Source organism: Phyllostomus hastatus, unplaced genomic scaffold, assembly GCF_019186645.2.
Source record: "Phyllostomus hastatus isolate PE091 unplaced genomic scaffold, TTU_PhHast_1.1 phas_scaffold_345, whole genome shotgun sequence".
Lineage (NCBI taxonomy): Eukaryota > Metazoa > Chordata > Mammalia > Chiroptera > Phyllostomidae > Phyllostomus > Phyllostomus hastatus.
The window spans coordinates 16,208,429-16,235,404 of NW_025334024.1; the positions used below are offsets into that span (position 1 = coordinate 16,208,429).

Consider the following 26,976-nt stretch of genomic DNA (forward strand, 5'->3'; position numbering starts at 1 on the left):
GTTTGGATTTTCCTTGAATGTGCTTAAAAATAGCACCAGAAGGGACTGATGAAACATGACAACCAAACACAATGTGGTACTGGATGGGGTCTCCTGCAAGAAAGGAAAACATCATTGAGACAGTGGGTACCATCTGAACGGGGTCTGTGGACGGGGTGGTAGCGCTGTACAGTGTCGGTTTCCTAACTGGGAGGACTGGCTGTTGGCAACGCAGGAGAGTGTTCTTGTGTTTGGGAGGTACACACTAGGGAATTTAAGGCTGATAGAGCATCATGTCAGGGAAAAAAAAAAGATGGAGCAAATGTGGTAAAATGTTAACAACTGGAAATTTGGGTAAAGGTGATGTAGGCGTTCTTTGTACTGTTCTTAAAACTCTCTGGTAGATTTGGGACTATTTTAACATTTAAAAAATTGAAAAATACATGTCTAAAAGCAATTTTTTTATTTACAGTATAAAGATTACAAAGGTATATATTTATTTATATATATAATACCCTTAAGTTACAAACTTTCATTGTAATATACAATGCTATACGTTGAGGCGCAACTCAAGGGAAAGTGTTGTCTATGCATTTGTATTTATAGAGCACACATACATAAAGCTTTCTCCTTTGTTTAACCAAGAACACAAATACTGCCCTGTTTTATGCCATAGGTGTTGATTTGGTAGTCAGGTGATGCCAGGTTTGAAACTTAAATTTTAAACAACACTTAAAAAGAAGTCTCATTTAAATACAGTTCTGAAAAGAAGAAAAAAACACCCTCAGAATATCACATACTTTTAATTCTTTGTAGGAGTATTATTCTAGCTTTCTAAGTCTTAACACTTAACAAAAATGAAAGTAGTGTGGGCCATAATACAAATGACTGAGTATAATCAGAGTTTGCACAGATTAGCCAAAACAGGTCTTCACAGGTAGTAGTTTCTTCTAAAAGACCTTGGTCTGATGCCAAAAGGGAAACAATTCTTTGGGTACCAAGATCTTATCACACTGAATCTATCCAACAGATTGTAAACATAACACTGGAGTCCTATACTGCAGGAAAAGAAAAGATGAAACTGGATCTTACAGTAAGGGTAGATTTACTATACGTTGTGAAGAGTAACATCACGATTGAGAATTGTGCCAAACCCAAAACTCAGTTTTAATAATTTCCTCTCCCCCCAATTCTCTTAATTGACAAAACAGAGGTGAAAGCAATGTAACTGACATGCACTCTGAGCAGGACTGAGACAGGAGAAAAGCACTTCTTCCAACCTAGGAGGAACAGACACTTACATGACAATACTTATGTGCTGGTTCCAATAATATATAATCATTAGCACCTGATTGTCAAAGGGCAGGAGAGACAATGACACTGGAGGTGTGACCGAATTTGCGTGTGCACAACTCCAGGACACTTGAAAACAAAGGGGAAGGAACCCAGGAGAGTATGTTCCCTATGCCATTCCAGTCACAGAGTTCAGCTACTTTCTGAGCATGATGAAGGATGTTACCCGGAAGATTGACCCTAGTGATAAAAGGAAAGCAGCTAGACAGGAAAGGACTGTTACTATATAAAGATTATGAAAATATTCAAACAATCTCTCATTTTCTTTTAAGTGCCTTTTTACTGAGTTTGAATGCCAGTGTCTAGAATAAGTGGGATTGTACTAAGTTTTAAATATCATTTTGATCTTTCATTAAGAGGAAATACGCCGTCTACCATGCATAAGGACTTACAGCGGATGAGATCTTTAAAGGGTGTAAGTGTGAAAATGAGTGGGCCAGCACAATTTAGAAATAGCGGTGGGTTAGTTTTGCTCATTATCACTAAAAGAAGCATTTCTTTAAAAACTTTCCCATTGGTCTACTTTGGGCAATAGAAAACTGTTGTTGTGATTTCTCTCCCTCAGGATATTCTACAGTGTTCTCCTTCCCAAACTGAAATCTTCATTTTGCATTTAAAAAATTATGCACGATGAAAAGACCAGCCTACTTAAATGTGCTTGGAATTCTTTCGTGCTGGCATAGCCCAGAGACCGGGTGTCCCTTTAAACACCATATAGTTTGCCGGATGAGCAGAACTTCTGATGTACTTTGGTGAAGTGGTTATGTACTTAACCTTGGACAGACAGATGGCATGGCGTGACTGGGAAGTGATGGGTTATGTGTTACTTGAGGCCAGGAACTTTCTTGCGGACCCTTCAGAGTGCCTGTGAAGAACTGTAAATGCTTACTAGATGAAAGACTACAGAAATTAGTATATTGTTAATTAGCTCTGCAATTTCAAAATTTCTCCAAGCCTCCGAAGAACCTTTTGTCTGTGCATACGAGACTTCTATCACTTTGGAAGAAGTGACAAAACACCCAGGGTCAAGGTGTGTATGTGACTGGGATAAAGACAGACACAAAAACTAAAGAAGCATTTGTGTCAACGGCACAGAGGTGACAATCACTACAAAACTGAGTGAGGTACATGGAGGACTCAGAAGTTAGAAATCCAACAGGTCGCCTAATCTGAACCTTCAGGAATAGGCAAAAGTAGGTTTGCAGTTATAAGTATACAAAATGGAGCTTATTCTTGTATTATTTATTGATTATTGAATTATTTTCCATATGAACAACTGTAAACCTACTTTTGTCCACCCCTGTATAACAAAGCATTGACTTTTTCTCTACTATAGCCTTTTAGTTCCAACCAGTCTATTTTGGGGCAATTCAAGGGTTACAGTTCATACGGTAGGTTTTTGTTGAATGTAACTAAATGTTCATCAGAGAACAAGCAGTCATTTGCAAATAGCATATTTATGCATTTTATCAAATGCAGATTCACTCTGAAAAGCAGAACAGGCTTTGGTTCAGTCACCTGAAGTAGAAAGGAAGAATAAGTGGCAAGAGATTAAGTTCAAGTATGTCAGTTTTGAAATAATAGAAGAAATCTTGTTAAAATATTTTTTCTAGTTAATATACAGCAATAATTCTTCCAGTTGGCAGTTTAGCTAGTGTCAGAAAGAGACAAGGAAACATGTGCTGTATGTGCATACTTACTGTCCCTTACCTTAACCTGAAATTCGATCCATTTACAGGATGAACCTGAATCACCTATCTGCCAGATGTTTTTGTTGTTTTTAGAGAAAGGATTTCAAATCAGCCACTTAAGCAATCTACTACTAGTGTAAAATAAATTTCACTTAGTATCATTACACCATAGGAATAGCTATATTGCTCAAGATAACAGAATCCTGATATAAAGCATAATTGTTTAAACTATCATCAAACATTTATCGAGTGTCTATATACTCAACAAAGTGAAAGATGTAGCTTAAAAAGGCAGCAGGAAAGGGGAAGACTGCTTCGGTTGGTTTTTAAAGAAAGTATATAAAAAGTCAGAATTATTCTAGATTTCCAAGCAACTGAAATCGGGACACAGAGAATGGTAGCAGATGGCAGATTCCTTTGTTTTCGTCTTCAGGAGCCACTGTAACGATTCCAATGGAATGAAATTCCTAAACTCAAGATAGAATATAGTATCACCTGCCCCATAATATGCCTGATAAAGATACATAAACAGGATATGACTATAGTTAAATTCAACTGAAAAGTTGAAGCATCCCACAGTTAAACAAGTCTCTTTTCTTACACAGAGTCAGATCAGACCAAACAACGTTTTGAGACCAAAGAGATCCAGCATTTTACTTCTTCGTTAGGGATTGAAGAAACCCGACCTTTGGCTTTCTAACCAGCCATTTCATTCATGGTGTCAACAGCGGATGGCAGAGACATGGAAATGTATGCTGGATATTTGGATGGTTTAAATATTATGTACAATCAATAGCTTATAACCAGTAAAAACAATAACATAATTTAGCGTAAGTGTCCAAGATAAGATACAAAAAAGCAGAGAAAGTGCTTAAGTCTACAGGTCTTCCCTGAAAGCTTCAAAATTGTTTCATTCTTTAAGTAGGTAGGGCTTTTAAAAGAAGTTGCATAGCAGCTTATAAGATAATTTGCATTAAAAAATATGGAGATTCTTCCATGTTACTGAAAACATACAAATATATCCACATGCATATAAATTAAATAAGAAGACCTGGAGATTCTCTCACACACACAAAAAAATCCATCATAACCTTTTCTCAAGAGTTGTGGTCACACTTTTGTCCATCAAAACAACTTACAGTAAAACTTGTTTTTCTGGGAGAAATGTAATCTTATCCAGATTCCACACAGTTTAAGAAAAATATTTTGGTTTATTAGCTAAGTGCATTTAATCAGCTGAAAAAAAAGCTTTGTTTCCATTCTGCTTAGGAGGATAAGAAAACAATCAGTAACAACTTTAATCATTTGTTGGTTAGAGGTTTTTCCACTTACAAAAATATAAGAAATAAATAATAATTCAATCTCTCCTCCCATGCAATAATTTTTCAAGAACAAGGTCTGTGAGATTATAGATGATAAAAACAGGCACAATCGGACTTTACCTAGCCCAAAAAGTGCTAACTGAAATGGCTTTAAAACAGGTGGATGACATTTAAAGTAGTATTTTTGATGGCCTGTACATGTCCCAATATTTAACCTGAAACTCTCTCTACTAGGTAGGTGAGTTTACAGTTACAAATATCTAATAAATAGTGTATAAACATAAAGTATTTCTTCATATAAAATATTAGATATTAATTTCCAGGTAAGGTTCATTTGATGACTTCAGGAAAGGGCTTACCTTTTTCAGAGAAGGGGGTCACTGAGCCTTTGCTTTTACAGGCATCTGTGTGGAATAGGGAGAAGATGTCTAAGCCCAGGTCTTGGGGGCACAGGAAGTGGTCCATTGGAATGAGGGGACACTATTCTGCAATTCCTTTACATTCTACACATGGAAGCCCACAACATTCTAAGCCATTTTCCTAATTCAAAATAAAAAGAAAATGAAAAATCAGCTGTTCTATAAAAGATGTGAAATATCAGAAATGCCAATTATTAGTTATCATTTGAAAATAACTTGCCATATTTTGACATCTAAATACAAAGTACAAATTGACCCTTGAAGGACGTGGGGACTGGGGTGCCAGCTCCCCATGCAGTCGAAAATCCACTTATTGGCTTTTGACTCCCCAAAAACTTATCTAGAGTCGTCCCTTGGCATCCACAAGGGATTGGTTCCGGGACTGCCCATGGACACCAAATTCCAGGGATGCTCACGTCCTTTATATAAAAGGGCGTAGAGCAATGGATAGTCAGCCCTCCTTGTATGGAGATCCCGACTGTGGATCGAAAATACGAACATATTTATCAAGGCTGTCTCATTCATAAAAGGTATTTCATTTGTGGTTTGAAAATCCCACAAACACACTTAATGGAAGAACAACCTGGTCATCCATCATTGGAAAGCTGTTGATGTATGCTAAACAGGCTTAAGGGCTCTTGCTCTTGGGGTGCTAGTGGTCACAGGAAACCTTCCATACAATTTCATTTCACACCAAGACTCGAAACCCTATTAAGTATTTAAAACCCTATGGACCTAGGGGCTATACATGATGGCTTCAGTTGGAACAAAAGGGTCTGAAATGCACGCATGTCTTGCCTCTCCTGCCCAAGTTTTAATCACACCCTTTTTACAGATCTTTTTCATGTAACTGTTGAGCAGGTGGCTCTGAAGTTCTGCATGAAAATCTTTTCAGTGGCTTAGTCTTTCACACTAACACAGAAAACCTCAACTAAATGGCTTTGCTGCCCAAGTCTGTGATTACATGATTCATCTTCTCAGATTAATACTCTCACTGCAAAGAATGTCTAAGCTCCCTCCTCATCTGAGGGTATTATGTGTCCAAATTCTTCCAGAAACCATAGCAGGACCTTTAAGGTATTTTTTTCTTCCCTAATTTGTAAACTTAACTCCAGATGGAACCAAACTTGGGTTTATGAATTTTCAAAACATAGAAAACTCTTGAAAACATATTCTAGTCTAGATTTAAATTTCCAGTTTTAAGTGGATCAGATCATTCATTTTTAGGACTGGTGTTGGGGGCAGAAGAGACATCTCTCCCCAGCCTCTGCCTGCAGTTAATCTCACCGTACACAAGGAAGCAGTGAAGACAATGGGGTTACAATGTCTAACTAGAACTCTCTGCTCATGAGTCGGCTCTCTCGCACGCCCCACCTGTACATCAGTCTGCACTCAAACCAAGCAGCTCCAGCCTCCATAGTGTTCACATCCTCTTCTGGCACTCCTGATCAATCTGGTAAATGAGAACTAATCCCAGTCCTTTCTTGAGAAAACACAGAGAGCACCCACGTCAACATTACCTTTCTTTGAGTTCTAGGGACTGTGCTAATCTTGACACTTTATATAGCTATTATACCATTTTAAAAGTTTTCAGATATACACCTACTTCATAATTAGAAATAACAAGCCGAATGTGGTCTTCAGTACCACAAAGTAAGCAATCTTACTGCTTCGCAAAACCCAGATAGCTTGTTCCATGGTCTCATCACACTGTCCACTGTAGGACGCATTACTAAGCCACACTGAGTCTTGAGTTAGCTGCCTGTTCATGCCACTCTGCTGCCACGAACGGAGAGGGCCAGAGCCAGGGCCAGGATCCCACATTGGTGCACAGAGCCCAAAACAGCTTGATATTTCGTTTGTGCTGCAAAGCCCGCTTCTCCCACAAATTCTACTCTTAAAACAAACTTGCTCTCCAGGATTTATCTTCCTCAAAGATATCTGCCCATCAGGAAAGACACCACTAAGGAAAGCTGCCTCAAAGGCTATTCTTCAAAACTAGCATAGATGATCTCCCTGGAATGGCAGTGATATCCAGTTATTCAAATAGTGACTAATAAAGCTCCACTAACCCTAACCAAAGGCACATTTGGTAAGCAATAAAAAATGGCTTAGGCTAAAATGAGGATTTTTCTTTTAAAATAAATCTTAACCATTATCTCCTGGCTCCTACCAAAGAGAAAACCAGAAAATCCTCAAATGAGTAAAACTTTTTTAAAGCAGTGGTTTCCAACTTGCTTTTCAACTTGGTCACCACCAAAAAGGGAGTGGAAGGCAACGCAAATCAAATTTCAAAAGTTCTAAGACCTAAAGTTAGCACTTAGGAGTGGCAAAGCTTGGGACGCACTGGGATGCGATGGCCAGGGAGGGATGCAGTGAGAGCCGGGGCAGATGGAAGAACGCTTTGGTGATACAACTCGAGGACCTCCTAGGGTGGAAGGAGTGAGCAAGGGAGGACGGTAAACTCCAAACTCCAACGCAACGGAGAGCCTAGCTGGAATGACCAAGAAGCACAGGCTGCTGCAAACTAGCACCTGGGAAGAGACAGTCATCCAAAGCTAAGTTTGAAATAAATCCTATAGGAAGAAAAGAAAGACAACTTCTTAGATACCTGACTATGTCCAAAAGGAAAAACAATGAGCCACCCTTTGTAACAGGAGAATTAAAAAGAATTACTTAGAAACCACATTAGGAAACCAGACAATAAATCAATAGCTTCACTTTGGAGCTTATCAGAGTCCTAGAAATTCTGGCCAAGGTAGCTTGTGAAAGGCAGGCTCTTCTTTAAACACGGTTACGGGTCAGCAGTGATTTGCAGGTCCTTGTCAAGGCACTGTGCTGGAGGATAGAGAAAAGAGCTTTCTTTTTGTGCTTTAAAAAAAATTTTTTTGGAGGTGGAAATATTTCTTGTGACATTCAAGGCTCTTTTCTGATTTTTTGCTGCTCATACAAGCAGTCCCATGCGAGTGACTTTGGCCGATAAGAACGTGTGCAACACAAATACAATCGGCTTCGGACAAGAGTGCAGGTCCATGGTCTGCGGAGAAAGGACATTGGTTAGCACTACTATATGTGCATGCTTTAAAAAACAAACGTGCAAAATAAACAAATTTAGACAACACTCTACTTTTTTTTTTTAAAGATTTTATTTATTTATTTTTAGAGAGGGAAGGGAGAGAGAAAGAGAGAGAGAGAGAAACATCCATGTGCAGTTGCTGGGGGCCATGGCCTGCAACCTAGGCATGTGCCCTGCCTGGGAATCGAACCTGCAATGCCTGGTTCACAGCCCGCGCTCAATCCATTGAGCTATGCCAGCCAGGGTGACAACGCTCTACTTTTTAAAAAGAGCTAAGATAAAGAATGTGCCAGAGCTATGGAAACTCTTGGGAACTGAAAGCCACACATGAAAGTGTTCTCTGAAGTTAGGCTATTCGGTGTTGTAATTAAACATTAGCATGGGGTTCCACATCCACAGTTAGGATCCACTTGGTGGTATACTGGGTCCCACCATGCCTGGAAGAACTAAAACATAGAGGATGTAAAAGAAAGGAATATTCTATGTGGAGACCATTGATTGTAATTATACTATTTCTGAGCAGGAACCACAGTAAGCTCAGCTGAAGTGTGACCATCTCTGGTAGGATTTTCAACACCCCATGTAAGTTTGTGGTGGAATGACAACTTGACATTAGTAAGGAGGCTGGTTACGCTTTCCTAAGCCCAGGCCTCTAATTTGGACACCTGGTGTCAGAGAGCAGGAGACGTAGGGTCTGGCTGCATGAGTCAGGGGGTTCGTCAATCATTGGCACTGATACCAGAGACCAGAAACAAGACATAGTTTAATTATGTCTTGTAAAGAAAAATAAAACATTATGAAGAATGTATGTTATAGAGCACTAAATTCATCACTAAACTTTATCTATATTAAATATAAAGCAGGGATTAAAATATATATAATAGCCAGGGATAATCTAACACTTTGCTTGCTAAATAGCAACTGATATTAATAACTGGTTAATTAAATAGAAGTTCTTTAATAGAAGCATTTAACTTTCTCTAATGCTTCAGGCTTCTTTAAAATATATTTTATTTATTTATTTTTAGAAAAATGAGAAGGGATGGAGGAAGGAGAGAAACATTGATGTATGAGAGAAATGTCAATTAATTGTTTTGAACCCACAACCCAGGCAGGTGCTCTGACTGGGAACTGAACTGGCAACCTTTCGTTTTGTGGGACAATGCACACTCAACTGAGCCACACTGGTCAGGGTTGCTTCAGGCTTTTGAAAAGCCCTAGTCGATGGCCTATCCATAGTCTAGTCTCTCAAAGGTTCATCATTTAAAGTAAGATTTCTAGCTAGTTTTCTCATCTGTTGGTTGAACTATGTTATCTCTATGATCTATTTCAGTTTTAAAATGTCAAGATTTTGTTTTTAAATTCACATATATTGTGACTGTTTCAATGGACATAAGATTTCACACATAAGACCTGAAGTACTGGCTTAATATTGATTAAAAAAAGAAGAAAAGGCATCGTTTTACTCCTTTATCATAATTTATGATTTTTGAAGTATATTTGACACACACTTCTCTAGTTCTCTAAAGGGGAATCATGAATTCCTGTTGACGTTTCCTTTAAGGGACAAGGAGGTTCAAAAAGAAAACGATGGCTGTGTGGACATATCTCTACGTAATTTTTCTTATCAACAGAATTTCTGTAGCAACCAAGTCACTCTATCACTTTTAATTTTTATCCCAACAACTGCTTAATAGCAATTAATAGAATTAATTTAGAATTTAATGTTTAATAACTTAATACCTTATGTTTTATATAAGTCTATTTCTTAAAAGGGCTATTTTTTTCTAAGATACAAACAAAACTTTTTTAAAAAGGGAATGATTTCCTAATATGGGGCGGGGGGGGGGGGGAAAGCCCAAACCCACTGCATCTTGAAAACTGAACAGTTTTCCAGAAAAAAAAAAAAAAAGGAGTATCAGTCCATAATATTTCCATGCAAGAGGGAAAGAAGCAATAAATGAGACAGAGAACGCCTATTCGGATAAACATGTTTCTCAGACGCCTCTTACCAGCTCCCCCTCGGGACCGCCGAAGTCCAGGTACAGGTTCCGGATGCCATCGTCGGCAGACATCCTCAGTCGTTCGAAGGGGTAGCGGTACAGCACGCTGCCGGGAGCTCCGTTTTCCCTGGAGATGGTGAACCCATTTTCATAGTGGACCGTGAGTCTTGCCTCTTGGCCATTTAGTGTGCAGCCTAGTGAAGATAAGCAAAAACATTAATCAAGTTCCTACTTCGATTATTAAGTGGCAAAGGATTCTTCTGACTTCAAAAGAGGAAACGGAATCTTTTCTTAAGAATGTGTGATAACTAACCTATTTGGAACCTTCTAAAGTAAGTTTTGCTCTGGTCACTCAAGTCAACATCTTGATTGAGATAAGGAAGAAATTACCATAACTCTCCTTGACATCTCATCTGATTCAGTTCAGTTCAGTGAGTATCAACCGAAGTATCAACTTGTGCTGGCAGTGGCCTGTGCGTGGTACTGGAGAAGTAAGACACACGGCTCCTGCCGTCCAGGACCTCATAAATGAATAGGCATAAACACAAAACCCCTAACTGGGTAAACTAGAACATATAGGACATGACCGAATACTAAACTGAATAAAGCTAGAGTCAAGGAAAGGCTTCCTGGAGGAAATGGGACTTCAGACAGGCCCTAATGAATAGATCAAACTTGACAGGAAGTGAGGAACACGGAGAAAGTTTCAACTGGGCAAGAAGAAACCACCAAAGGAGAAGGCAGAGAAGGGCATCTCTGCCTTTCAGGAGCAGTAACATGGTTTGGTTGGTATTTGGGAAAAAGATAAAAATAATGTTTATCAAAGATAAAGGCTATAGTTAGCAAACGTTGTACTGTTGGTCCTATCGGAGACTAAATTCAGAGGACACTTTTGAATTGAGAGGACAAAAAGCTTTGATCATATGACTGGCAAATGTCTTTACTAACAATTGGAACACTGCTTTGTTATACAGGATCTACACATGAGAGGCCCCCTGAGGTGTGGGAACTAACATAGCCCTCATGGTCACTTTACACAGAAAAAGTGGCTCCCAAAGAAGCAAGTGCTCACACTCAAACTGATTCTTTCACTGGACATGCAAAAGCATTCAATTAGTCAAGGCAGCTGGTGTGCACAGGAAATAAGGAAAATAAGTAACATAAATATTGGCAGTGTCTACTCTCAGCACTCGAATGAGAGAGTTTTGGACAACAGACTAAATATTAGTTACCCTCATGTAACTAATGTTACCTTGGGGAGGAGCACAGATAAAATTAACTCCTTGTAGAAATAAGCCAATGCAGAAATCTCTCAATGAATGGCTGAGGGGTTTGGAGAAAGAAAAGACAGATTCCAATCAAGGCAACCAGGGTACAGTTTTCAAGAGGATTTTACTTGATTAATATCCCTGAAGGGTGTTGAGGTCTAAAGAGAAGAGAGGGGTCAGTTCTAGTCTAGGAAACAAAAGCTCACAGAACAAGCATCTGCCCAAGTCCTCACAGCACTGGCTGGAGAGGGTGCAGTGCAGGCTGGCGAGTATTCCTGCCTGCAGGTGGGGCGAGGTCCTCAATCACCACTAGCAAAGGCAAGCCATTAACTCCCCAACAAGCTTGTCATGTAAGAGATTTCTTAAAGTGTTCTGTTTAGGACTGCTCCCCTTCAGGAGGTAAAGAAAGGAAAGCAAACATTAGCGTCTGTATGTTACTTAAAAAATGTATATACGCGGTCTCTCCAGAAAGTATCCAGCCATGTAATATGAGTATAGACACATTTATTGAAGATACAAGGTACAAGAAACATTGTACACAGGACAATGACATCTCAGTCCTCTCCAAAGTAGGTACCTTGGAACCTCACACAGTTCTCCCAGTCACCATCAACTGCCCCATCACATTTTCCTGGATCTCATCAATGGTCTAAAATCTCTTCCCTTTCAAAGGTGACTTTAGTTTTGGGAAAACCCAGAAGTTGCAGCCAAATCTGGGCTGTAGTAGGGCTGAGTCATCTGAGTGATTTGATGTTTCACCAGAAAACTCTGCGTGAGATGTGACGCATGAGCAGGCGCATTATTGTGATGAAGCTGCCAATCACCAGTTGCCCATAGCTATGGCCTTCTGAATCATCTAAATCATTCCCACGAAGGAATATTCAAGCTTAACGCAAAATCTGATGCAAATTCGTTGCTCTACTTGCTCAGTCATTTTGAATGTGGTGACCATGCAATACACATGCTCACTTGGGGTAGCGGGGCATCTACCACCCCTACTGACTAGTACAGTGAAGTTGTCATTGTTCACGCATGCTCATTCCAGCTCATTCTCCTTGGCTGCCAGGTTACATCGATGTTGCACAAACTGCTCCAACCATATTAATGGTTGGAGTTTTTCTGGATAAACTTCGATTATTGTTCATGATTATTACCTCTACATTGAAAAGGCGTAAGTAAAGGTCATATTGAATATGTTTAGGTCTAGAATTGAGTTTTAGTTTAAAACTTATAGTAAATACCAGACAATTCTGAATGAGTATGAATTGGCCATAAAACAGCTGTGGCAATATTGATTAAGTACCTGCCACACCTCACCCTTAGAGGGTCTCAGGAGTAATGAACCAAACATAAATAAGCCTCTAACTCTGTTTAATGAGAGGAGGTGGGTGGGGGGGGAGCGTGTGCACACATGCACAAGTGTGTCTGTAGTGTGGGGCAGACACCTGTGACAAAGCCCTATTCTGATAGGGCAGGATCTGGGAGTAATTATTAGCAAAACTCGGAGCTGGTCCAGGTGACTTACTATAACCACCCTGATGTCTTGATTCAACTAAAATCCTCTCAGATGGCTATAAATCCATTATTCCCCTCAATTTATAGGTAAGTCAGTGAAAAATTTAATATACTGATTTTGCTTTTCAAAGTTGTTATCAGAAATATAAAAAAACACACAACAATTTTGGACAATCACAGGATATCAGATACTGAAGCTTAAAAGAAAAGAAAACTACAGTTTTAAAAGTTAATCAGTGAAGGGAGACAAACATTTGGCACTTGGCAGTGGGGTCTCTGTGTTCCTTGTGTAGGGTACACCATGGGCTGACAGCGGGCAGGGCTGAAGATAAGCGAAGAAACTTCATGAGCCTAGACCCAGAATAACTAGAAGGTATGCACGAAGAGTAACTATCTGGTGGAACAGCGAACTATGTCTTCCTTCATTGCCCTGTTTATTCATTATTTCATTTATTCACACATTTTTAGATTCTCTGCTCTCACAGGGCGGCAGGGAAGACAAACGGACAACCACACGCAATCTATGCTGGACTGTTTTGAACACTTACTATGTGCCAGACACTGTGTTAGGTGCTGGGAGATACAGATCTGAATAAAAGATGGTTTCTGTTCAGACATGAGACAGAAAGAACAGGGAATGTGGATACAGTAGAACGAAGTAAGTACTGTAACAGAAAGATGGACAGAACACTGTGAGAGGATAGAGGAGAGGGGAGTAGATTAACTCTGGGGAATTAGAAAAAGCCTTAATAGAGCTGCTATTTCAGTTCAGTCTTAAATAATAATAAAAACTATAACAACGATGGCCACTTTGTTGAATGTGTACACCAAAATTAGTTAACCATAACCTTTTAACTCACCTAAAAATTAAAATAATAAGCTTTCAGGTTTGGGAGAAATTTTATTACCAAGTAATATGCAAAACCGACATTCTCATCTCTTGCCTAACATTCATCTCATCCCTGACACCTGCTTCAATACCCACCCACAATGCGGGGCAGGGGTTGAGGGCAGGTGGTGATCAGGGGTGGGGTGACAGATGCTAGGGGAGCAGGCCTATGTGCAGACCAACCACATAAAACCAGGCATCTTGAGTTTACCATATATACCCATCTAACCTCCATCATTCTAAACCAAGTTCTCTGATGAGACTTTCCCTGCATCATGAATAAGTGCACTTGAAAATTCTGACTTTACTTCTGAGGTCTCAATTATTAAACTCATTTATTATTTTAGTAATAGCTATAAATAAATAAATAAATAAATAAATATATATATAAAACTCACATATTCTACAATTCAGTAATATTATATTGTAAAATTCTTTACAGTGATGGTTTTGTTGTATGAGACTGGCTTCTTAAGAAAACAAACAAATAAACAAACAAAAAACACAGTTGTCCCCATCATACAAGTAAGATATAACTTTAAAAATTCGAACAATATAAAAGTAGCCTGTAACTGCACTTGAAGTTAGTGATGGAGTAAAAGCCAGGGATGCCTACGGCACAAACTACGCAGCAACGCCCACTTCAACAGCTAAGGTGCGGACGTGCGCTCCACTCATCCTCTCCCCTCTCCCATCTGTCCCTCTTCTAGGCTAAGGCCAACCCCTCCACCTGTGCTTTAGATCCTGTCCACTCCCATCTTCTCAGAAACTGTATGAGACTGATTATTCCTTATGCCTCTTGCCATTTGCAATATCTCCCTTTAAACCAGATCCCTCTATTAACTTTTACAAATGTTCTAGTTTCTCATTATTAAAAGAAATATCTGTACTCAACTCCTCACCTTCTTTCTACCAGTCTCCTCTCTCTTCCTCTTCAGAGCAAAACTGCAAAACTTCTTTTTTTTTTTTTTCTTTCTTATTGTCCTCTCGTGCCTTTAAGAGCCAGCCCTATACTCAGGACGGCCCTCCTAAACTGAGAGGGAGATTGCTGTGTGTCCTGCCGGACTCCTCTGTTACAATTGAGCACAGGGGAGCAGAGAAAGCATAGGCCAGGACAAGCAGAGCAAAACTTCTTTAAAGAGCTGTCTACACACAGTTTACCCAAGTTTCACCTCCCCTTCAATCCTCAGCCCTCTGCAATCCATCATCACACCACAAAGCATCCAAGTATCACCACGTTGTTAAATCCGACCTGCTTCTTCAACCCTCATCTCACTTGATACTTGTAGTACTCATTGTTAGCTGTCTACCCAGCTTCTATTTCTCCATTCTTCCTTTACTGCCAAACCCAAATTTTATTCAGGTTTCTACTTTGTCCTAATGTGTTTCAGGGAAGAGTGACCTCATCTTCAAGGGCAGCCAGGCTGGCTTTCCCCTGGTGATTGGCATTGGTCCAGGGTGTGCATATGAACCAAACTGGCTCAGGTTGAAAAGAACTATGATTGGAAAGAGAAAACACACCACCACCCTCCTTTAACACTGGCTCTCCCTCTTTTATGTAAGAGAATACATTTCTTTAATGTTTCACCTAGTTTGCTAGGGCATTTTCTGTTAATTGCACCCTAAGTCATCCCCACTGGTCTATTTAACCCTACTGGCCATTCCTCTCCTTGAAATACTCTTCCTTTGACTTCAATGGGGGACTTACTCTTTCCACCCACCCTAATTTTCCTTCTGCTCTGGCTACTGCTTCATGATCTGCTAAGTGGAAGGGACACTGGGTTTTTCAAACCACATGGATATTATTGAGTGTAATGACATACATTAAAGATAACTTTCTAAGCAGCTCCATTAGTGGTAAAAAAAAAAAAAGGTTTTAAAGCAAAGAGGGGAAAAAAGCTTGTTAGCTAGTAATATATCTATTCATGTTACACCAAGATGAATACTGGTAAATAAGACTTACATTTTCTACTTTGTGTCTTTCTGAATGAGAGAGTGCTGGTGGTTACCAGTGTACCATGAAGGACAAAGACCCTGATGTCAAAGAAATCCTATCCTGGCCTGGCTGGGTAACTCAGTTGGTTAGAATGTTGTCGGATATGCCAAGATTGCTGGTTTGATGCCCGGTTGGGGCACATACAAGAAGCAACCAATTTGAATGCGTCAATAAGTAGGACAACAAATCAATGCCTCCTGCTCTCTTTCTAAAATCAATTAAAATTAAAAAAAAAAATGCTATCCTGAAAATCCTGTTTCTGCTGTTCTGGGCCCAGTTACATGGGAAAAGGGCTCTGGGGGGCTGCAATGTTTCCAGCAAAACCCTTTAGCAGCTGCAGGACCAGGTGGGTCCTCTGGGCATCAGAACAACCCAGAAGGGAGTAGGCTTCGCAGGTTCAACCTGGTCTGAATGCTCAGGGCTCTCTCAGAGAGAGACGGGGCCACCATTCTCCTTACTGCACATGGGGGAAGCCAGTGCATCCCATATAACCAACAGGACAGTCATACCTGGGGTTACAAAGAAGAAGATGACACTATGTTCCTTTCTTAGAGCTATTTGATCAAAGGCATGAGGTAAGTTTTGATTTATTTTTATTTGTCTCATTGCCAAGCAGAGCTTTGTAAATAATAAAATACTCACTACTGTTGATTTAATGAACTGAGAGAAACTGATAATGTATTATGTCCTCCAGGAGTTTAATTTGGCCATAAGAATGAGTCATTGAGAAGGGTGAATGCAGGGGCTTCAGTCACTGTTTTGAAGTCAGGAGTCCACAATTCAAGTCTGAGCCATCTTGAACATGGATGCAATAAAATTTGCCTTAGAGGGCTGTGTGTTACGGTTAGGGACCATGTATCTCATGTATGACTTACAACAACCCTGATATGTACCTATTGCTCTTTCTGTTTCTGTTCTTCTTACTTCAAAGGCAGAGGCTGTGCCTACCTTATTTATTTTAGTGTAGCCAGTAAAAGCACAGTGAATACACTCAGTCAATATTTGCTAAGATGAATAAAAAAGGATTCAAAAGAATTTCTACAAAACTGAGAACATGCTTAGAGCAAATTCTTTCTTTCCTCACAGAGACTAACGGTAGAAAAACTTTTAAATGCCCACGTTCCTTCTCCTCTTTAGATTTTCTACATATTTTTTTTTATTTTTTAGTGTTGTTCAAGTACAGTTGTCTCCATTTTCTCCCCACCACTCACCCCTACCCCAGCCATCCCCACTTCCCTCCCCTGATCCCATCCCCTCTTGGTTTTGTCCGTGTGTCCTTTATAGTTGTTCCTGAAAACCCTTCTCCCGTTTATATATTTATGAATGCAATTCCTACCTACATCTATGACTTCTTAGTCTTCGTATCACCAAAGTTACCGAAATATAAAGTATCTTCATAAAGTTCTTGGATGATTTAAAACCCTGAATAGCTTGGGTAATTGGTATAATGAAATTAAGCCTTTAAGAGCATACTTATTAAAGTTCAAACTACTACACATGTATTTTTCATATTTTCAATTCCTGTAGCAAATGGAAAATGGTTTTACGGGCCTGAGGGAATTAAGTGCATTTTCTGCTTAGTCATCTTGAAGTTCACATTTGCTAAAAAGAAAAAGTCCTCACATACCAGAAAGATCACTCATCAATTCTGCTATAACTATAATCTAGTGAATGTTTAAAACTAAATGGACATTACGAAGATCATATATTATATTCACTAGTCAAATCTTGTAGGTAGTCACTGAAATTTTTCAAAATGGATAAACTATAATCAAAACACATAAGAGAAAAGGAAACAGAGCTTAAGTGATTTCTTTTTGTCAACTACCTAACTTTTTTAGGCTACAAGTATTTGAATATATGCTACAATCTTAGCTTTTTAAAAAAAATCCTCACCTGAGGATATGTTTATTGATTTTTAGAGATACACGAAGTGGGGGTGGGAGGGGGAGAAAGAGAGAGAAACATCAATCAGCTGCCTCCTGCATCTACATGGACCAGGATCAAACCCACAACCTTTTGGTGTATGGGATGATGCTGCAACCAACTGAGCTTCCCAGCCGGGGCTATAGTCTTAAATGATCTTTTCTGAATCTTCCAACAATTTAACAGAAGGTGGTAACACATATCTGAAGGACACACTTGTCTTATGTATGTATGTGTACATATATGCAAATGTAGCTGTGCACACCAAGCATACATATAATAAGACATAACAGACTAAGTATGAACACATGATTATGTGCATACACATATAAATACATACATGTTTTACAGAAACTCTGACTTTCATCAAAGCACTTTACCTTCAGCCAGTTTAATATATCTGGCACAGCTTTAAATACAGAGTAAGTGATTAATGGGTACAGTACCTCAGCTGACCTAAATTGTGAAAATGAAAGTATTACCAAGGTAATATTAAAATACAGCTGTGAATGAGAACAAAAAAGTTCAAAATTACCTAAAAATATTTCTTTTGTCTATTTAAAAATATAAGGAACCACCCTGACTGTGTGGCTCAGTGGGTTGGATGTTGTCCTGAAAACCAAAAGGTCGCCAGTTCGATTCCTGGTCAGAACACATGCCTGGGTTGCAGTCCAGGTCCCTGGCTGGGGGCACGTGAGAGGCAACCAACTGATGTTTCTCTCGCACATCAATGTTTCACTCTCTCTCCCTACCCTTCCCTTCTCTTAAAAAATAAATAGATAAAATCTTTAAAAAAATAAATTAAATAAAAATATTCAATGTAAAGAACGAGCTGGTCCTTATTCTTCCTCTCTTCAAGCCATCTATATTTAAACAGTTGTGAGCCAGGGGGTAGATAGATTCTGATTTCCTGCAATGTGAAGTTTAGCTGCCATCGCAGACCTTCACATGGAGGACTGGCCCATCCCAGAAAGCACATTCTGTGGTCAAGATGAAAACCAGAGCCCCACAGCCCTTAATGCGGTGACCAACCACTCCATAGAGAAAACAGGCAGAAGACGGGAGAAAGCGTGGATGTGGTGGCTTTGGTCAAAATCCGCAGTGGGTTCTTACTAGTCATTGGTGTCGCTGCTTGAATCATCACAGTGGCCGTGACCAAAACATCAAGCAGGCCCTAAACGGATGAAGACCGCATTGTCTGACAACAGTAAAAAACTTTCCCTGTGCCGATGTTAGATGATGGCCCGTGGCAAGGCTGCCCGTGTAGTGCTAAAGGCTTGGAGCTCCCCCACATTCAAAAGGCAACAGAATGAAAGATCAATCACAAGACATTCTGCTCTTGAAAAATTTTCTTTTTTTATATAAGTTCCGTAAAACTAAGTTTATAAAATAAAATCGTAGATAAAGGGAGCAAAGTTAAGTAAACTAGCCAAGATACTTAAAGTAATTCAAACTGTATTAGAAATTATGATGTGTTACTTTTAACTATTCTCTGTTCTTATTAAAATGAAAAGCAATCTGGAAATATTTATGTGGGACATAAAACACACAAATATACATATATGAAACCATACCCCAAATCATATAGACTAGCCACAAGAGGGCGCTTCGAGAATGGAAAGCGAGGAAAGGAACTCCTTTAGAAGCTTAGTTCAGTAGGTATTGGGCACACATTTTCAACCTTTTGAAGAAAAACTCCTATTCCAAATTCTTCATTTTTCTATAGCCATAAGCTCTTCCAGACACATTTATTTTAAGGGTATCTATTTTCCTGACTGGCATATCTTAGATTCCAAATCTTAACTATAGGATCAAGGTATCTAGTACTTAGTAAATGAGCCCTTACATTATCGTGCAGCCTTAAATGATGAACAGTGCATCTGCCACCTTGTACACAGGGTTTTATGAATGTGTTCAGAGCCATGTGCAAGGCGTAGAACTTTGCTATTGAAACAAATAAACCAGGTTTCTTCCCATCGCGATCACTTTAAACTGCCATATTTCAGAACACTTCTAAATTTGGAACACATGATAATGGTGTTCACTGTCTATAAAACAGTTCTATTTAATTACTATTAAAAATGAATGCCAGGGTCTATACCTAGAGAGACTTCCTTGATCAGCTCAGCAGCAGCGTGGCAACCCTGAACAAGTATCCTGGTCCAGGTTGACAGATCCCGATGTGTCTCTACCCTGAAGAGATGCATCTCAATGCCTTGCCGAGAGCCTGTCCTGGTAGCGAACGTGAGGTCAGATCCAAGTGAGGGTGATCGACATCCAGAGCCAGAATGAACCAACCTAGGACCACAAACAGAGCAAAGATTAAAAGTATTTAATGTACTGTCAGAGGAAAATGTCAGCAATTTATGTTGATGGATATGCAGAAAATTATAAAAGCCATCGGCAGTGTTTGGAAAAGTACATTTCAAAATAAGATTGTAGCCTTTTAAGTAGATACCATTCTGTTTTACCACAAAATGACCCTTGGCGTCACAGTCAGAACACAGGGCTGGTGGTCCAAGACCCCAATTTTCCACTGCCATTTTTATGCTTCCAAGAGGCTATGCCTATCAGTGAAACATTCAATTTTGATTAGGAAATGATAAGCCCCCACACATGCATAGCCACCGCATAACCAACATCGCTCATCAGACTGGTCCTTTTTTTTTTTTTTTGCCAAGGATGAACCTACATTGACACAGCACAATCACCCAAAGTCCCCAGATTAGTTTAGGGTTTACTCGTTGTATGTTCTACAGGTTTGGACAGATGTGCCCATCATTGTAATATACAGAGTATTTTCACTGCCTTCAAAATACTCTCTACTCTGCCTATTCGGCTTCCCCTTTGCCCAGCAACCATTGGCCTTTTTATTGTCTCCGTTTTCTTGATGTTTCCAAGATGTAACATTGTTGTAATCATACAGTATAAAGCCTTGTTAGATAGGTTTTATTCACTTAGTAAAGTGCATTTAAGTTTCCTCCATGTTTTTTTTTTCATGGCTTGATAGCTCATTTCTTTTTGCTCTGAATATTATTTTATTGTCTGGATATATCAGTAATTTATCCATTCACTTACTGAATACATCTTGGTTGCTTCCAAGTTTTGGCAACTATACATACAGCTACTATAAACATCTGTGTGCAGCTTTTTGTGTAAACTGCAACTTCTTTGGGTAAACACCCGAGGAGTGAAATAGCTGGATTGTATCATAAGAGTATATTTATAGGAAACTGGTCAACTGTCTTCCAAAGTAGATGTAGCATTTTTGCATTCCCACCAGCAATGCATGAGAGTTCTTGTTGCTTCATGTCCTCACCAGCATTTGTCAGTGTTCCAGATGTTGGCCATTTAAGTCTGTAGTGGTATCTCATTGTTGTTTTAATTTGCATTTTCCTGACAACACAGATGTAGAGCATATTTTCACATTCTTATTTGGCATCCCTATTATCTTCTCTAGTGAGGTGTCTGTTAAGGTCCTTGGCCCATTTTTTAATTGAGGTGTTTCTTTTTTTATTGTTGAACTTTAAGAGTTCTTTGATATTTTGAATAGTCCTTTATCAGATGTGACTTTTGCAAATATTTCTCCTAGTCTGTGGCTCATTTTCTAATTCTTTTATCATTGTATTTTGCAGAGCAGAAATTTTTAATTTTATTTTTTTAGGGGGAAAGGGAGAGAGAGGGAAGGAAGGAGAAAAAGAGACAGAAATGTTAATTTGTTATTCCACCTATTTATGCATTCATTGGTTGATTCTTTTTTTTTAAGATTTTATTTATTTATTTTTAGGGAGGGAAGGGAGGGAGATAGAGAGAGAGAGAGAGAGAGAGCGAGAGAGAAACATCAATGTGCGGTTGCTGGGGGTTATGGCCTGCAACCCAGGAATGTACCCTGGCTGGGAATTGAACCTGCTACACTTTGGTTCCCAGCCCACGCTCAATCCACTGAGCTACACCAGCCAGGGCTCATTGGTTGATTCTTATATGTGCCCTGATCAGGGATCAAATCTATGACCATGGTGTATTGAGACAACACTCTAATTAACTGAGCTATCCAGCCAGGACAGAAAATTTTAATTTTAATGGAGCCTAGCTTGTCAGTTATTTCTTTCATGGGTATCTTTGGTTTTGTATCTAAAAAAGCCATCAACACACCCAAGGTCATACAGATTTTCTCCCATGTTATCTTCTGGGAGATTTAGTTTTGCATTTTGATTAAATTTGGTAAAGGGTGTGAGGTCTGTGTCTAAATTCTTTTTTTTTTTTTTTTGCATGCGGATGTCTAGTTGTTCCAGCACCATTTGTCAAAGACTATCTTTGCTCCATTGTATTGCCTTTGCTCCTTTGTCAAAGATCAGGTGACTATATTAATAGGGGTCTAATTCTGGGCTCTCCATTCTCTTTCATTGATCTGTCTATTCTTTCACCAAAACCACACTTGTCTTGATTATTGTAGTTTTATAGCAAGCCTTAAAGTTGAATAGTATCAGTCCAATTTTGCTCTCCTTCAGTGTTGTATTGGCTATTCTGGTCTTTTTGCCTCTCTTTAGAATCATTTTGTCAATATCCATAAAATACCTTGCTAGAATTTTTATCAAAATTACATTAAATCTATAGATCAGTTGGGAAGAACTGACTGACATCTTGACAATATTATGGCTTCCTATCCATGAATGTGGAAATGGACTCTCCATTTATTTAGTTCTTATTTGATTTTGTTCAGAGTTTTATAGTTTCCCTCATACATATTTTGAATATTTTTTGTTAGATTTATACCTAAATATTTCATTTTGGGGGAATGCTAATATAAATGGCATTGTGCCCCCCCAAGATCTTTATTTATTATTACTTTATTTATTTATTTATTTATGAGAAGGAAATGGAGGAAGAAAGAGAGGGAGAGAAACATTGATGTGTGAGAGAAACATCATTCAGCTGCCTCTCTCATGCCCCCAACTGGGGACCTGGCCCACAACCCAGGCATGTGCCCTGACTGGGAATCGGACCTGTGACCTTTCAGACTGTAGGCCAGCACGCAACCCACTGAGCCACACCAGTCAGGGGGTGTTTTTAATTTCAAATTCCACTTGGGCATGGTTGGTATACAGAAAAACAATTGATTTTTGTATATTAACCTAGTTATCTTACAAAGTTGCTGTAATTGTTATTAGTTTCAGGAGTTTTTGGTCAATTCCTCTGGATTTTTTATATAGATAATCATGTCATCTGTGAACCAAGAGTTTTGTGTCTTCCTTCTCAATCTGCACACCTTTCACTTCCTTTCCTTGCCATATTGTATTAGCAAGGATTTCCAGTACAATGTTGAAAAGGAGTGGCAAGAGGGACACCCTTGCCTTGTACCTGATCTTAGTGGGAAAACTCTGTGTTTGTCACCACTAAGTATGATGTTACACATAGATTTTTTTGTGGATAGTTTTTACCCAGTGGAGAAAGTTCCCCTCCATTGCTAGTTCACTGAGGATTTTTATTGTGAGTGGGTGTTGGATTTTGTCAAATGCTTTTCTAAATCTCTTATATTATCACTGGATTGTCTTCTTTAGCTTGTTTATATGATGAATTACATGAACTGATTTTCAAATGTTGAATCAGCCTTGCATATCTGAAATAAACCCCACTTGGTTGTGACGTATAATTATTTTATACTTTTTAAGATTTGATTTGCTAATATTTGTTGAGCATTTTTACATCTATGTTTATGAGAAATCTTGGTCTTTAGTTTTCCTTTCTTGTAATGTCTGTCTGGTTTTGGTATTAGGGTAATGCTGGACTCATAGAATGAGTTAGGAAGTACTGTCTCTACTTTTACTGTCTAAAAAAGACTAGACGACATTTCTTCCTTAAATGTTTGGTAGAATTTACCAGTGAACTCAGCTGGCCCTGGAGCTTTCTGGTTTAGAAATTTTTCACAAAAATTAAGTCAAAATGAATCTTAGATCTAAATGCAAAACTTGCAAAAGTATGAAATTTCTAGAAGGCATCTTGAGAAAATCTAGATGATCTAAAAAAATATATTAAAAGCACGATCCATGAAAAAATCATTAATTAAAAACTGCTCTTTGAAAGACACTGGTAACAGAATGAAAAAAGCTACAGAGTAGGAGAAAAAAATGTGAAAAATGTGTATCTGATAAATGACTGGCATCCAAATATATACACAGAATTCTTAAAACTCAACAATAACAAAAAAAGTTTAGCCTGTCTGGTGTAGCTCAATGGATTGAGCACGGGCTTGTGAACCAAAGTGTTGCTGGTTTGATACCCAGTCAAGGCACATGCCTGGGTTGCAGGCCAGGTTCCCTACGGGGGGTGTGCGAGAGGCAACCACACATTGATGTTTCTTTCTCTTCCTCTCTTTCTCCTTCCTTTCCCCTCTCTCTAAAAATAAATAAATAGCCCTGGCTGGCGTAGCTCAGTGGACTGAGCGCGGGCTGCGAACCAAAGTGTCGCAGGTTCAATTCCCAGTCAGGGTACATTCCTGGGTTGCAGGCCATGACCCCCAGCAACCACACAGTGATGTTTGTCTCTCTCTCTCTTTCTCCCTCCCTTCCCTCTCTGAAAAATAAATAAAATCTTTAAAAATAAATAAATAAATAAATAAATATTTTTTTAAAAGTTTAAAAATGGGCAAAATACTCACTTCTTGGTATATATCCGAAAGAATCAAAACCAGGTTCTTGAAGCCCATATCCGCAGTAGTAATTTCCACAACAGCCAAGAGGTGAAAGCTACCTAAATGTCTACTGACACATGAATGGATAAAGGAAACGAGGTATCTACATACAATAGAATAGTCTTAAAAAGAAGGAAATCCTATCATATACTATGACACAGATGAACTTTGAGGAAATTATGCTAAGTGAAATAAGCCAGTCACAAAAGACAAACACCACAACTCCAGTTATATGAGGTACCCCCACAGTAGTCAAACTCAGAGAAACAGAAAGTAGAATGCGGTTACCAGGAACTATGTTGGATGGGGAAATGGAGTCTCAGTTTTGCAAGATTAGAAAGTTCTAGGGATCTGCTGCAGAACAATGTACATACAACATTACTCTTGGACACTTAAAAACAGTTAAGGTGGTAAATATTGTTATGGATTTTTAAAAGTCTTTGGAATTATTGAAAAAATTGACAAAAAATCTGAACCACCTCATCAATGAGGATATACAGATAGCAAATAAGTATATGAAAATATTTTTCCATTAAGTAAATGGGAAAAAAGTGCTCCTGCTTCCCAGAACAGGTTTGTCAGGGAAACACAAGATTTGTTTTTAGAAATATTAAGTCCAGGATAGGTAATAGAGATTAGGTTTGTACCCAGAAGAACCAGAAACATATGTTAGCACAAAAACTCATTCGCAAATGTTCATAGCAGTATTATTCATAATATCCAAAAAGTAGAAATAACTCAATCGCCCATACACTGATAACTGGATAAACAAAATATGTGGCATATGCATGCCCTAGCTGGGTAGTTCAGTTGGTTAGAGCGCTGTCCTGCTACACCAGGCTTACAGGTTCAATCCGTAGTCAAGGCACATAAAAGAAGCAACCATACTTGAACAATGATTAAAATAAAATTAAAAAAAAAAAAGAAGCAACCAATTAATGCATGGATGGGTGGAACAACAAAATTACTGTTTCTTTCTTCCTCACCCCTCTAAAATCAATCAATAAAAAAATAATCCAAGAAATGGAATATTATTCAGCTATAAAAAAGTCAAGTTGTAATTACAACATGGGAGAACCTTGAAGACACAAAGGGCTATAAAATGCATGATTCCATTTATATGGAATAGGCAAATCCATAGAGACAGAAGGTAAATTTGTGGTTGCTTAGGGCTGGGGTAGGGGAAAATGAGGAGTGACTGCTAATGGGTAAAGAGTTTCTTTTTGGAGTGATTAAAGTGTCCTTATATTGATTGTGGTGATGGTTGCACAACTCTGTGAACATACTAAAAATCATTAAAAAGTAGCTTTCCCGAGGGTCATTAAACTATTCAACATTTTATGTCATGACAAACATTTAATAGTTTAATTTATTCACTTCTTCCAAAAATATTTTCCCTGTTTAAGAAGCTCTAAGTAGATTGGTGTAACAGAAGAAAAATACTTCCCCCCTTATAAGAAATCCAGCAGACAATATTTTCCATACAGAATTTTAAAAAACTTGGCTGAGAAGTATATACAGCAAAGAGAAATAAATAAATGGCTTGCTGGCTTCATTGTAGGCTGTATACCTATAATACTTTTCTATAAATTTGTTGGTTCCTTCCTTCACTCCTCTAATAATAACCTGAGCAAGAACACATCTAAGAGCAAGTGGATATTCCTTTACATTTCCTTTAGTTGTCAGGGAGTCACCTGGTGCACACCTTTTAAAAGTGACTGATACCTGCCCTGGTCAGGTGGCTCAGTTGGTTGGAGTGTCATCCTGTGCACCAAAAGGTTTCAGGTTCGATCCCGGGTTGGAGTGCATATGGGAGACAACCAACTGATGTTTCTCTCTCTCCCTCCCCTTCTCTATCTGCCCCATCCTTCCCTTCTAAGATCAATGAAACATGTCCTCAGGTGAGGGTTGGAAAAAAAATGGCCGATGCCTAGCTCATATCCTCAAAGTTAGATTCTAGGGCGGGGTCCAGACAACCTTATTTTATTAAAATTTCTCCAGATGATTCAAGTGTGTAGCACTAGTTCAGAAGCACTAAACTAGTGGTTTGCAAGTTTTTTGGTCTGAGTACCCTTCTACACTCTTGAAAATTACTGAGTATTCTAAAAACCCTTTTAAAAAATATTTATCAATATTTACTACAATTAGAAATTAAAACTGAGAAATAGAAATATTAATTCATTTAAAAATAAAAGTAATCCTGTTATATATTAATGTGAATAATTTATTTTTATTAAAATATTTTCTAATACAAAAAATTAATGTTAAGAGTGGCACTGTTTTAAATTTTTTACAAATCTCTTTAACATCCAGGTTAAGGAAAGGTAGGTGAATTCTCACATCTGCTTCTGCATTCTGTTGCAGTGTGTTGTTGAAGCATATGAGGAAATGCCAGCTTTGCACAGTAGTATGTAGTTAGAAAAGGAAATATTTTAATACCCTTCGGATATCCTGCCCACCAAACCAAAACTCAAGTGGTTTCTTAAAGGTTAGTTGTAATGTAGAATCTGAAACCTTCTCAATAAACTTTTCATAACCTGTTATATTAAAAATCACTTATTTGTCTTATAGTTTGAATGGATCTTTTTTTATATGCCTGCATGATTTTGTAATATTACTCATTGGTCACTTGGAAAATATTTTTTCCCTGAGCTATGCAGATTTTCCAAATGTTTAAAGCATCTTATTATACAATATCAAAAAGTCACATTTGCACGCTGGCTGGTGGAGCTCTGTGGACTGAGCGTGGGCTGTGAACCAAATGGTTGTTGGTTCAATTCCCAGTCAGGGCACATGCCTGGGTTGTGGGCCAGGTCCCCAGTGGGGAGCGTTTGAAAGGCAACTGCACACT

The 26,976-nt window shown here is 38.7% G+C and overlaps 1 protein-coding gene and 1 non-coding gene across 2 annotated transcripts in view; both read right to left on the reverse strand.

Moving 5' to 3' along the window:
* Positions 1-423: 423 nt before the first annotated feature.
* Positions 424-26,976, reverse strand: part of SNTB2 (syntrophin beta 2) — an 87,490-nt gene continuing 60,937 nt past the window's right edge. The window contains exons 5-7 of the mRNA XM_045818496.1: positions 19,539-19,735; positions 9,853-10,037; positions 424-7,801 (exon numbers count right to left, since the gene is read on the reverse strand). Coding sequence (XP_045674452.1) covers positions 7,709-7,801; positions 9,853-10,037; positions 19,539-19,735 — 475 coding nt within the window. The 3' untranslated portion in view covers positions 424-7,708. The remainder of the gene's footprint in view (positions 7,802-9,852; positions 10,038-19,538; positions 19,736-26,976) is intronic.
* LOC123806236 lies at positions 14,494-14,633 on the reverse strand. Its single transcript, XR_006783468.1, has one exon. It is a non-coding gene; the product is annotated as a small Cajal body-specific RNA 11 (non-coding RNA).